Source organism: Mobula hypostoma, chromosome 29 (assembly GCF_963921235.1).
Source record: "Mobula hypostoma chromosome 29, sMobHyp1.1, whole genome shotgun sequence".
In the NCBI taxonomy this organism is placed as follows: domain Eukaryota; kingdom Metazoa; phylum Chordata; class Chondrichthyes; order Myliobatiformes; family Myliobatidae; genus Mobula; species Mobula hypostoma.
Genome location: NC_086125.1, coordinates 21,468,198 through 21,480,614, shown reverse-complemented (window position 1 = coordinate 21,480,614; position 12,417 = coordinate 21,468,198). Strand labels below are relative to the sequence as shown.

Sequence of the window (12,417 nt, the reverse complement as noted above, 5' to 3'; positions counted from 1 at the left end):
TACAATTCTCTGAAACTTCTGCTGCCTCCAACAGATCTCACCACTAAGCACGTCTTTCCCTAACCCTCCCACCCCAGTTTCTGCTTTCAGCAGGGATCGCTCCCTATGCGACTGCCTTGTCCATTCGTCCCTCTCCACTGATCTCCCTCCTGGCACTTAACCTGGCAAGCCGAGTAAGTGCTATACCTACCCCTACACCTCCTTCCTCATTACCATTCAGGGCCTTAAACAGTCCTTCCAAGTGAGGTGACACTTCATCTGTGAGTCTGTTGGAGTCATTTACTGTGTTCGGTTCTCCTGATGTCGCCTCCTGTATATTGGTGAGTACCAACGTAGATTGGGAGACCACTTTGCTCAGCATCTACACTCCGTCCACCAGAAAAAGAGGGATCTCCCAGTAGCCAACATTTTAATTCCACTTTCCATTCCCATTCCAATCTGTCCACCCATGGCATCCCCACTGAGGCCACACTTAGGCTGGAGGAACAACACCTTATATTCCGTCTGGGTAGCCTCCAACCTGATGGCATGAACATTGACTTCTCAAACTTACAGTAATGCTCCCCAACCCCCCACCATTCACCATTTCCCATCCCCCTTTCCCCCTCTCACTTTATCTACTTAACTGCCCATTGCCTCCCTCCAGTGCTCCTCTCCCCTGCCCTTTCTTTCTTCCTTGACCTTTTGTCTCTTTCACCAATCAACTTCCTAGCTCTTTACTTCATCCTTCCCCATCCAGGTTTCACCTATCGCCTTGTGTTTCTCTCTCCCCTCCCCCCATCTTTTAAATCTACTCCCCAGCTTTTTTCTCTAGCCCTGTAAAGAGTTTTGGCCCGAATCGTCAGTTGTACTCTTTTCCTTGATGATGTCTGGCCCACTGAGCTCCTCTAGGATTTTGTGTGTGTTGCTCTGACTGGCCACCTGTGTTTAAAGCGCCCCCTAATTTGCTTTGGGAAAATCTTGTTTCCAGTTATTGAATCATGTTGTCAGTTCTTTCTCTCATCAAGTTTGGTGTTGGACTTCATTCTCCATTGGAACACCTTTCCTGCATATCTGTCAATGTTGTGAAAATTGTAGTATAGTAAGATCTAGGAAATCTGGCATGCTGGCTTATGAAATAAAAACGAAATGCTGAAAAGTTCATGTGAGTCAAAATCTATATAAATAATAGTATTTCTCCTGTCGGAGTGAAGTGCAGATAATGGTCTTCAAAATCAATTTATTGGAGCTAATTGTTATAGTTGCATATTTATTGCCACCATCTTGTACTATATCGCATTGCATGTGACGCACCAGGTTATTTCATTCAGAAGGGGCCATCTCACAAGATTGAGCTAATGGTCAAAATCCTTTCACTTGTCTTTTAAACAATTGCATGCTTTTTAGATTGATTATAATTTATCTTAAAAAATGGAAAGAGTTCACACATTTAAGCATGTCCCTCACTTTATTTTCAGAAATTTGTAGTTGGATACTCGTAATTTTGTTGGTGGTTATTATTTGCTTCAGAGGTTAGTTTATTGTATCTAGATGACATGCTTATTGGAAAACATTAAAATTTCATATTCCTGTTTCAGTAGACAACTCGAGAGGCTAAATACCCTATTCTTGGTCTTGTGTTCCATCGGTGGTTAGATTAATCACTAATATTGTACTCTTATGAAACTTAATTTTAAAAACAAGGCCCTCCTGTATTTCAGCCAGCAATAGAAAGCCCCGTGATGTCATCTGGTGATCAAAAGTCAACTAACGATCTCTCCAAAGCAGCTAATGTCTGCTGCCAGGTAAGTGGGACAGTGTCGACTTGAAATTTTTTTTCCAACTTTATAGATGAAGTGATACAGTGATTTTTTTTTCATGTTCAGGGCTACTTGGTTAGTATTTCTGTCAGCTTTGAACTGTTGGAATATGTGCTTTCCTTTGACACTACTGAGCTCGAAATTCAAAGAAAGTTGCTAAATGATTTTCTGAAGATATTCTACAAAATAAACTAATAAACCACCTAATTTTTCCCAAGTTTGTGCCTGTCTGATGATAGCTTTCTTCACCTGACAGTCACCTTTCCTTGCTGTTAATCTAAGCCAGTACACGTCAGTGACCCAAAGATTCCAAGTTTCATTTTGATCTCTGTTATGTAATTGAAGTGATTGTTCTATGATTACAGGTCCTATGTCATGGATGCTCCTTATTAGGATGGAGGTTGTCATACTGATAGTATAGGACCTTTTGTCAGCTCTTTGTGAATTTTTTTGAATTTCAGTTCTTTGAAGTCCCTGAGGACTGATGAATACTGCTTTGCTTTGAATTTTAGCACGACTCCTCCATAACATCAGAAGATTTTATCTTTTCTCTAGCCCTGGTTACCTAAATGATTGGAAGCTCAGCGATTTCCTTTCAAGTGATTGAGAGAAATCTGACTATTCTCCTCTTTCTACACCTGAAAGTGTAAAGAGCTGAAATACAACAACTCTGGTGAAAGCTTTAGTTCCCTCCAAAATATCCTTCCTGTTATCTGTGCTCCACAATTGATAGGCCTTGTTCCTCTTTTATCAGTCTGACAGAACGGGCCAAACTGTTAATCTTCACTTTGGTCTTGCATTTTATCATCCAATACTTTAATGTTGCAATGGCCCTACAAACATGTGCTCCTCTCCTCTGCCATAAAATTACTAACATGTACGTTTTCTGGTTGTGTTGTTGCAGATTGCATTTTAGCAAGTATGTGCAATGTGTTACTGCATTGAATAGTTAAGAGAAATAGCACTTGTGACTTTGCAAATTTGAAAGTGAACAGGAACTATTGATTGGTGGAAGTGATGCAAGGTGGCAAGACCGGAGTGCAGTGAAATTACTGGTATACCTATTTTGAGCTGAATATTTTTTTTCTTGGAAATTAGTAATCAGATCCTTTTTGGCTTTGGTTTCTATTTTTGCCTCAGATATTGTGATATTTTAACCATCTGTTATTAATCTGCCAAAAATGATAAAACAGAGCTGAGAATTTCTAACATTAGCAATTAATATTTATTTATAGGCTCTGGAAGAATGAGGCTGGAATTTGTTCACAACACATTGCTCATTTTGAAAAGTTATGAGACTTTTTTCTCAGAATTCTCCAATATCAGTAAAAAGCATTTTTTAATTTCACATTTAATCTCATTTTTATTTCTGGGAATTATTTGGAAAACATTTGTTTCTTTTTTCTAGTTAGTGCACTGGGGAGGGAATTACAATTAGGTATTTGAAATAGACGATGAGAGAATGTGTTTATAGCCCAACGTTGTCTTGGAAAGGAAACCACCATAAAGCTCTGATAGTCTGATGCACGTGGATTTTTGGTGTCAGCCTGCCAGATTTTCTGGGGTACTGTATGCTATTTCTGTTAATACCAAACTGCAAATTTAATTCATATTAAAATGCTTTGCCTTATAAAAATATTCCAGTGAGCTATGCGAAGTTAATTGAACCAGGTAAGCTTAACTGGGACCCCAGCAAGTGGGAAGGCAGTTCAGCAAAAATCAACTGGATACTGAACCCGGACTAGCAAATTATCTGAGTTTTACTGACATTCAGATGGTGTGAAACTTGCGTGGCAAGATAGATAATTTGGGAGTTTGTGTTAAATTTCTGAGATTCACTTAATAGCAGAATTCAGCAAAAGTCTGAAATACGTTGTCAGAAATGTGTCAGAAGCAAGATGTAATTACAAAAATGTATGTATTTTGCTTTGTAAGTGGAAAAAACAAATTGCACTAACAAAAGCGCAACATTTTACAATAGCAGCTGTAAGATTGAGGTTCTATTCTTGCCATCTATAAGGAGTTTACGTTCTCCATATGACTGCAGAAGTTTCCTCTGGGTCCTCCTGTTTCTTCCTCCTTTCCAGAGAGGAATGGTTAGAGCTAGTGAGTTGTGGGCTGCCCAGTGCAATCCTTGCTGATTTGATTTGACACAAGTGACATATTTCACTGTATATTTCGATGTGCATGTGACAAATAAAGCTAATCTTAATGTAATTTCTAAAATCCACTTTTGCAAAATTTTGATACAACTTGTCCTTCCTGGTTTCTGTAAGGTTAGTACAGCCATTAACACTTCTCCTTTAACTCCAGGAACTTGTTTGATCTTAACCCTAGGTGGAGTTTGCACATTCAAGAGAAGTTTTGTTAGGCAAATGGATGAGAGGGGTATGGAGTGATACGGTCTGGATGTGGTTTGAGGAGATTAGGCAGGAAAACAGGTCAGCCGGACGAATAGATCTGTGCTGTACTGCTCCATAACCATAACTCCACTCTCCCCATGATCAAGTGAGTGCCCAAAGGATGTTCACACTTGTTGTAAACTGTGATATATTGGCTGTAGTAAATTACCCATTCTGTAGTGAAGTGGCAACAGTCAGATGGGTACTGTGGAAATGCTCTGCTGGGAAAGTTGTATGCTTTTTGCATTAAGGAAGCATGTGCAATGGCATCGGCGGGAGTGGTTCCATGTTGACAGCTAGGAAGTATAGGAAATGAAAGTCAAGATTATAGATGTTGGAAATAGGAAATAAGAGCAAAATGCTGGAAAACATTAAACTGCATCTGTCAAATGTTTCAGGTCCTGGATCTAGAAGTAAGTGCTGAATAGAACATTCTGACTCTTTTTGGGTGGACGGTTGTCTGATGGGTGGCTGACCTCACGTAGCCCTTGGCACCAACATGGTTGAGATGAAATATGTTTTGTGGGATGTCTGAGGTGTTGTAATTACTGCCCCATGTTGAATTTAAAACAATAAGACATAGGAATTAGGATTAATACATTTGGCCTATCTTGTGGTAGTCAAGGTTTGTATTGTGCTTAATTTCACGTATTGGAGATACCAGTGACAACTAGTGAAATGTATATTTACTCTTAATTGCAAATACATTACTCACAGCTTGCATTATATGCTAACCATTTAGACAAAGGTAATTGGTTCCCATGATTACCAGCTTTCTCGGAGTCCTAGACTGGATTCTGTTTCTTGTGTCCAATGTTTGGTGAGGAGTTAGATCCTAATTTCCAGATTCAATTTCCTTATTGGAGGAGAACAGAAAGATGGTACCATGTTGATAATCCTAGTCTGACCCCTTTTGTCTGTGCTTGTCCTGTTGTAGTTGAACTGGTAAACAACTATCAGTTTCATATTCCACATCCTAGTTATTAGCACTGAGCCATTTGGTTGCAGAGGACTGCGGAATTGAATGTTTCTGATATTGCAAGGACCTATTTTCCTATATGGGATAGGCCTATTTTCTTGCCTTTTTATTTAGTACTATAGCTCATCTACCTGCTCTGTGTGCCAATGGAGATGTCTTGGAGTAAATCCATTTTTCTTTTCTGACTGCAACCTGATGGCCACTTTCCAGTTTGCTTATGCTGTATTTTATTACGCTATTGAAGCCCTGGGTCGTAGTTAAGTTAACTTAATGATCCAGGGCTGCTGCATAGCGAGTGGTGAGTGATACTTTAGGTATTGTAGATCTCATGTGGATTTTATTTCAGTACAAATTGTTTTTCCCTACCCCAGAGTTTTGCCACTGAATTTTCAAAATCTGATTTGGAATCCTGTGATCCATCAATACCGAAGAAGCACTCCTTGAAGTTGCTATGAATATCCTTGCTTATACAGGTTGAGGACCTTTTATCTGAAATTCCAAAATTTGAAAATCTCCGAAATCTGGAATTTTTGAGCGCTGACAGAACATTACAAATGGGATATTCCACATGGTTCTGGGAAGATTCCCAGTTGATGCTGTGGTCTCTGTATACCACACAGTTCTGAGAACTGCTCATAAAACAAGCAAAGATCTATCGTGAAAACTGAAAATTGAAGGTGATTCAGCAGGCTGATTGCAGAACAGGCATAACATTAAATTTTTGAAGGATTTTAGTGATAAAGCATCATGAAGCAGCAGAGGAATTCATTATTTGCCAAGATCATCACCGATAGAAAATTTAACACTGAACGACTGCATGAGTACATGTGTGATCGCTTACCAAATTCAGAGTTGTGTATGATGGTGATGTCAAACAGCCACTGACTGTTCATTTGGGTGGCCGGGGTAGTGAAAGCTATTAAAAATATTATATAAAGCTACCTTCAGAGTATATGTTTAAGCTTTATGATTTTGTGTTAGATCGAGTCCCATCCCCAAGTCATCCAGATGTAAGAATTCCAAAACGCGCAAAAAATGCAAAACTCTTCTGGCCCTAAGCATTTTGGATAAGGGGTGCTCAACCTGTTCTAACGTTATTAGAAGACATCACTGATCATTAGTGAACCTTGTAACACTATTTTAAGGCTCTGTGCATGATATATTCTGTTTTAATCCTTTGCCAACCACAGTCTTTGATATCTGGGCATTGTATACACCGGATATTATTGCATGGGATATGTCAAGAGTGCGCATGGAATCAGCACAAAAATGTGTTTTATGGCTCATAGTATTACTGATAAAAACCTACTTGTGAGGGTAGTGGTGGGTGGGCTGGAGTGACTAGTGCAGCTGCTCAGTGGTGAAATTTGAGATTGAAAACCTAACGGCCCTTTGAGTCTGGGATTTCATGGAACCGGCTGTCTCCCACCCCCTCTTTGTTCGACTACATAGTTTTCCAAGCTTGTAGATTTCTCAATGGTAAAAAAAAACTATAGCTGCCACTGAACACTGGCGGCACAGCATAAAGCCCAATTTATACTTCTGCATCAAATGTACGCTGTAGGTACCGCGTACCCTACACTGTAGGGTGACGTGCACCTCGCCAAAAGTTAACTCATGCATCACGGCGACGCAGACCACGACAACGGTGATTGGTCTGCTTGGTAGCATCGCATTTCCTCCTACGCATTTCCGGTTACTTTTCTCTGCCATGTCTGTACACTGATGCGAAATAAATGGTTGGAAACGATGAACCAAATCGTCAAATCTACCTGCCGATATCTGAAAATATTTGAAATGCATTTCCTTGTCCGTGTCTCTCACGAAGAAACTCAACACAGTTGCATAGAAATCCCACTGCCAATTAGCGTTTTGGTGGTGAATTGCAGAGCGACGCAGACACAACTACGCATGCTCGCTATGGCGTAGCCCATACTCACAAGTATAAATCAGCCTTTAGTGCTAGGTTCCTGCTGCAGGCTGCTTCAGAGGAATATGTGCTTGTTAGACTAGAGGACTAAACACACCGTGGAATGGTGCTAAATAGCACACCAATCAGTATAACAAAGGAACAGGAAGAAGCTGTTCATAAACACACGAGATTGTGTAGATGCTGGAAATGCAAAACAACGCACACAAAAGCTTAGCAAGGTAAGCAGCATCAATGGAAATAAATAAACAGTTGAAATTTCAGGCCAAGGCTTGTCTTCATTACTGGACAGGAAGGGGGAAGATGCGAGAAATGAAGACAACTTTGCAGGAAGGATATGTGGCTGTAGTAGGGAGTCTGAGTGAGTACATGGTCGATGAGTTGGAGAGCAGCAGAGATCACAAAGGGAGAGCAGTGAGGGATAGTCCCATCAAAGAAAAGATTTTAAACTTATTCATGATAGGCATCCTTCGAAGAGACTTCACAGTGGAGCAGCAAATCATACATGAGAAGTTCTGCAGATGCTGGAATTCGAAAGCAACACTCAAAATGTTGGAAGAACACATCCATGCAAATGAATAAACTGTTGAAGTTTTGGACTGAGGCCCTTCTTCAGGAATGGGGAAGAAAGAAGAAGCTTTTTTCCTACTCCCTCCCCCCCCCTTGACATTCATCAACATCATGGCTGAATCATAAGTGCAGCACAGTGGTGTAACATGCCTTCCTATCAAGGAAACATACCAGCCCTGTCAAACCACTTAGGAGTTTTATATATGAACGAGAGGAAATCTGCAGATGTGCAAGCAACACACTCACTCACTCACTTCTGGTGGAAATCGGTAGACCAGGCAGCATCAATAGAAAAGAGTACAGTCAACATTTCAGGCTGAGACCCTTCAGCAGGACTGGAGAAAAAGATGAGTAGATTTAAAAGGTGGAGGGAGAAACACAAGGTGAGAGCTGAAACCGGGATGGGTGAAGTAAAGTGCTGGGAAGTTGATTGGTGAAGGATGGCTGGAGATGGAAAAATCTAATAGAGGACAGAAGGCCATGGAAGAAAGAAAAGGGGGATGGACTAACAGACGGAGGTGATGGGCAGGCAAGGAGATAAAGTGAGAGGGGGGAATGGTGAAAAGGGATGGGCATTAATGCTACACCTGCCCCTACACCACCTCCCTCATTATCATTCAGTGCCCCAAACATCCTTTCAGGTGAGGCGACACTTCACCTGTGAGACTGTTGGGGTCATGTACTATGTCCGGAACCCTGATGTGGCTTCCTGTATATTGGTGAGACTCGACGTAGATTGGGAGACCGCTTTGCTGAGGATCTACGTTCCGTCTGCCAGAAGAAGCAGTATCTCTCAGTGGCCACCTGTTTTAATTCCATTTCCCATTCTGATATGTCAATCCATGGCTTCCTCTTCCGTTGTGATGAGGCCACACTTAGGTGGGAGGAACAACACCTTATATTCCACCTGGGTAGCCTCCAACCTGATGGCACGAACACTAATTACTTGAACTTCTGATTATTTCCCCCCCCCCATCCCCTTTTCCCTCTCTCACCTTATCTCTTTGTCTGCCCATTGCCTCTCTCTGGTACTCTTTCCCCTTTTCCTTCTTCCATGGCCTTCTGTACCGTCCTATTAGATTCCCCCTTCTCCAACCCTGTAGCTCTTTCACTAATCAACTTCCCACTTCCCAGTTCTTTACTTCACCCCTCTCCCTTCCTGGTTTTACTGATCTCCCTCTCCTTGCCCCACCTTTTAAGTCTACTCCTCATCTTTCTCATACAGGTGATGTTGGAATTGAACTGTAATAGCGGCATGCTAACCACTATTCTGCTTTGTATTATTCAGTGAGAATTCGTATCAGTCTTCTGAAATCTGAATAATAGGTATTCAATGGCTTTTGAAATAGCATCCAAAGAATCAGTCAGTAATTTTTTTATACATTTCGAAGGCAAATTTTTTTTTGTGTATGACAGTAATTGTATATAGTGCACCAGGTGCAGTCTCATGAAGGGCTATATGATTACAGTAAGAGTTTTTGCTCCTGTAATCAATTCCTCACGATGAAGACTAACATAGTTGTTTTCATCATTGTTGGCATCATTGGCAAGGCCAGCTTTTACTGCACATTCCAAATTGTCCTTGTGAACTGTTGTTTTGAATTGTTTCCTGTGCCTTTGGTGTAAAGGTATGCCTGAGTATTGTTTAGGTTTTGCTGCTTGACAGGCAGTCTCATATGCTGAGAAGCTCCTGATGGAATTTAGTATTGCACAATCATCACTTAACCTGCTCATTTCTGAAACTAAAGCAAGATCATTGATGAATTGTCCAAAGGTTCAGTGAGGAGATTCTGCAGTGAAGTCTTGGATCTGGGATGATCAGTAACAATCATCTACTGTTGATGTCCAAGGCCCCGAGCATGTCCAGCAAGGTCTGATAAACCTCTCGGGTAGGGGATCACCCTGAGAATGATGGGTGGTGGTCCTTGACTTCTCAACTCCAAGCATGCCCAGTAACTCGTGGATGAGCCTGCTCTCGAATTCCCATCCCTGATCACTATCAATCTGCCTGGGGAGGTCATAATAAATAAAATACTTCTCCCACAACACTTAGGCCATCGTGAACACCCTTTGGTCCTTGGTAGGGAAAGCCTGTGCATATCTGGTGTAGTGATCCATGATGACTAAAACATTTGCCGTGTTGCTGGCATCAGATTCTATTGACAGGAAATCCATACACACCAGGTCCAGGGGCCTTGCACTCTGCAAGTGGGACAAGGGAACTGCCTGCATAGTCAGTGTCTTCTGCCGTATGCAGCGAAAGCACAACTTCCAGTATCCTTTGACCTCTGGCTTTATTTGGGGCCAGTAAAACTGGTTCTGAGCAATCCGTAGGTCTTTTCAACCCCCAAATATCCAGAATCATGAAGTGACTTCAACGCAATCCTCCGATACTTCTCCGGCAAAACCAGCTGGGAACGCCAAGGTCGGTCCGGAGGTGACGTGACTCTGTATAGGATCTGGTTCCTCAACTCCAGCCGTGGCCATTCTCTCAGTAATGGAAGCACCGCGGCGTGTTCTGTCTTCTCCACCTGAGACATGTCTCCCTTTACAACCGCTGACCAAATGGTACTGATGCCTGGGTCATCTTGCTGAGCCGCTGCCACTTCCCCAGAACTCAATTCTGGCAACACACATCAAAGTTGCTGGTGAACGCAGCAGGCCAGGCAGCATCTATAGGAAGAGGTACAGTCGACGTTTCAGGCCGAGACCCTTCGTCCTATAGATGCTGACTGGCCTGCTGCGTTCACCAGCAACTTTGATGTGTGTTGCTTGAATTTCCAGCATCTGCAGAATTCCTGTTGTTTGCGTTTAAACTCAATTCTGGCAACTGGTTTGTCTTGAGAGCAGTCAGGTTACGGTAAACTTGTGGAATGGCACCATCACAGGCTGCTTGTTCTTGCCCTTGTTTTCCGTCTGCCTTCACTGTGATGGCAAACTGACCACATAGCCTTCACCCCCAGAGCAGGAAAGCTGTCCCCCTCTTTGTCCCTGTCCAGCCGCTCATACCCACGTCGGGACAAAGCGTCAGCATCAATGTTCCTGCTTCCCCGCTGGTACTTCAGGCTAAAATCATAGGGAGACAATGCCGCCAACCACTGATTGCCTGTGGCATCCAATTTTGATGAGGTCAGGATATGTTCGGGGATTGGCGTCTGTCCTCACTTCAAACTTTCAACCAATCTCTGTCGCTTTGTGTCATCAGAGCACTGCCTCTCATCTAGCAACTGAGAGGTCTGCTCTGCCCACGTCTCATACTCCTCTTCCCCCTCAGGGGTGGGTGTAATTCCAGAGAATAGGCAGAGCCTACCATAGCAGGGACTTTCCCATTTATTCGCCGGAGAGGTAAGGGTGGATACTAACTCAGTACCACGAAATAATGAACAGTACACCTTATGCAATTAAATGATTTAGCTTTATAATTCTTAATTTGACTAGAGGGTTAGTAAAGAAAATAAAAAGGGCCCATTTTAATGAAAGAGTCTAATGTGCATGTTGGAGCTCACAACTTTCCCGTCCGTTTGTTCTCCATTGGTTCCCCCTGGGCATCATTGACTCCCGACCCCATTCCATGTCCACTCAGTCCTGCAGTCCACAACAACCTTTCCATTCTGGCCTCTTCTCTCTCCATCTTCTGCTGAACAAAAGCCCCCGAATCCCTCACTCTCAGGCACACAAGAAGGAAGACCACGCCCCTCATTGGACGCTGCACATTCCAAAGCCCCCGTTATCTCTAGTCAGAACCCAAACACACTGCTGCTACAGAGAAACCATTACATTAGCACTGAAACCTTTGCCAGGGCTTTACACTAACTATTGGAGTATTTTCCTCCTTAATACCCATTGACTGAGAGCTGCTTTGTGTTGTAATCAGTCAAATGTTGTCTTAATGTTAAGAACATTTATTCCTAACTTCATCTCCTGGAATTTGGTCCTTTGAGCCATGTTGAAGTGTGGACCTGATTGATCTGGGGAGTAACTGTTCATTATTGAGCAAGTTATCAATGAGTAAGTGATAGTTCATAATTTGAAAGGTTAATAAACACAGTTGGACAGCCAGTATCTCTGGAATGAGCAAAGGTCTGTGACCTTTCATAACTGTAAAGGAGAAACACTAGTTGGTTTACAGTAGGAGAAAAGATGGGAGAGGGCTATGCAGAACGGAAGGAATGTCTGCAGTAGGTTATCAAAATGGCTAACTGGGCCATGTGAAACTGTTTTGTTTAATGAGTTAACGGTAAGGTGGTGGGACCTGCCCTGCCCAGCACTCTAGCCTTAAAGAAGTAGGATAAGAAAAACCTGAGAATTGTATTTAAAGAGTGAAAATGTTTTTTTTTTGTGTGGATAGATGAGGTAGATGGTAATAGGCCAAACTGCTTTTACCTTTTTATGAGTATGGCATAGTTGAATAATTTAGTTGGCTGCCATTGTTGTAATTGTACTGAAACAGTTCGTCTAGCATTACATTAGTTCCACAGTGCAATATGGCAACAGAGTACCATTAATCTACCTGATCCGATGGACTTGCACCCAGACCATAGCCCTCCATACTCTACTGTACCATATTAATGTGGAATTAATTGAATTGGCTGAAGACTGGCTTCTGTGATCTTAAAGCTAGATCGTTGATTTGGCATTTCTCATTGTAAATTATTATAAATGCTTCAGCCTTCAGCACCTCTATATTACAGCCTACTATCGTTGAGGATGAGTGTGTTCTCAGAGCTGTTTTTTCCT

At 42.1% G+C, this 12,417-nt stretch overlaps 1 protein-coding gene across 8 annotated transcripts in view; it reads left to right on the top strand.

Moving 5' to 3' along the window:
- brd4 (bromodomain containing 4) overlaps window positions 1-12,417 on the top strand; it is a 182,634-nt gene that overhangs the window by 45,265 nt on the left and 124,952 nt on the right. For 4 of the 8 annotated variants that reach the window (XM_063035888.1, XM_063035890.1, XM_063035889.1 and 1 more), the window contains exon 2: window positions 1,701-1,784. The exons of the other annotated variants lie outside the window; for them this stretch is intronic. In XM_063035888.1, the coding sequence (XP_062891958.1) occupies window positions 1,771-1,784 (14 nt within the window). In that variant the 5' untranslated portion in view covers window positions 1,701-1,770. The remainder of the gene's footprint in view (window positions 1-1,700; window positions 1,785-12,417) is intronic. 8 annotated transcript variants of the gene reach the window in all.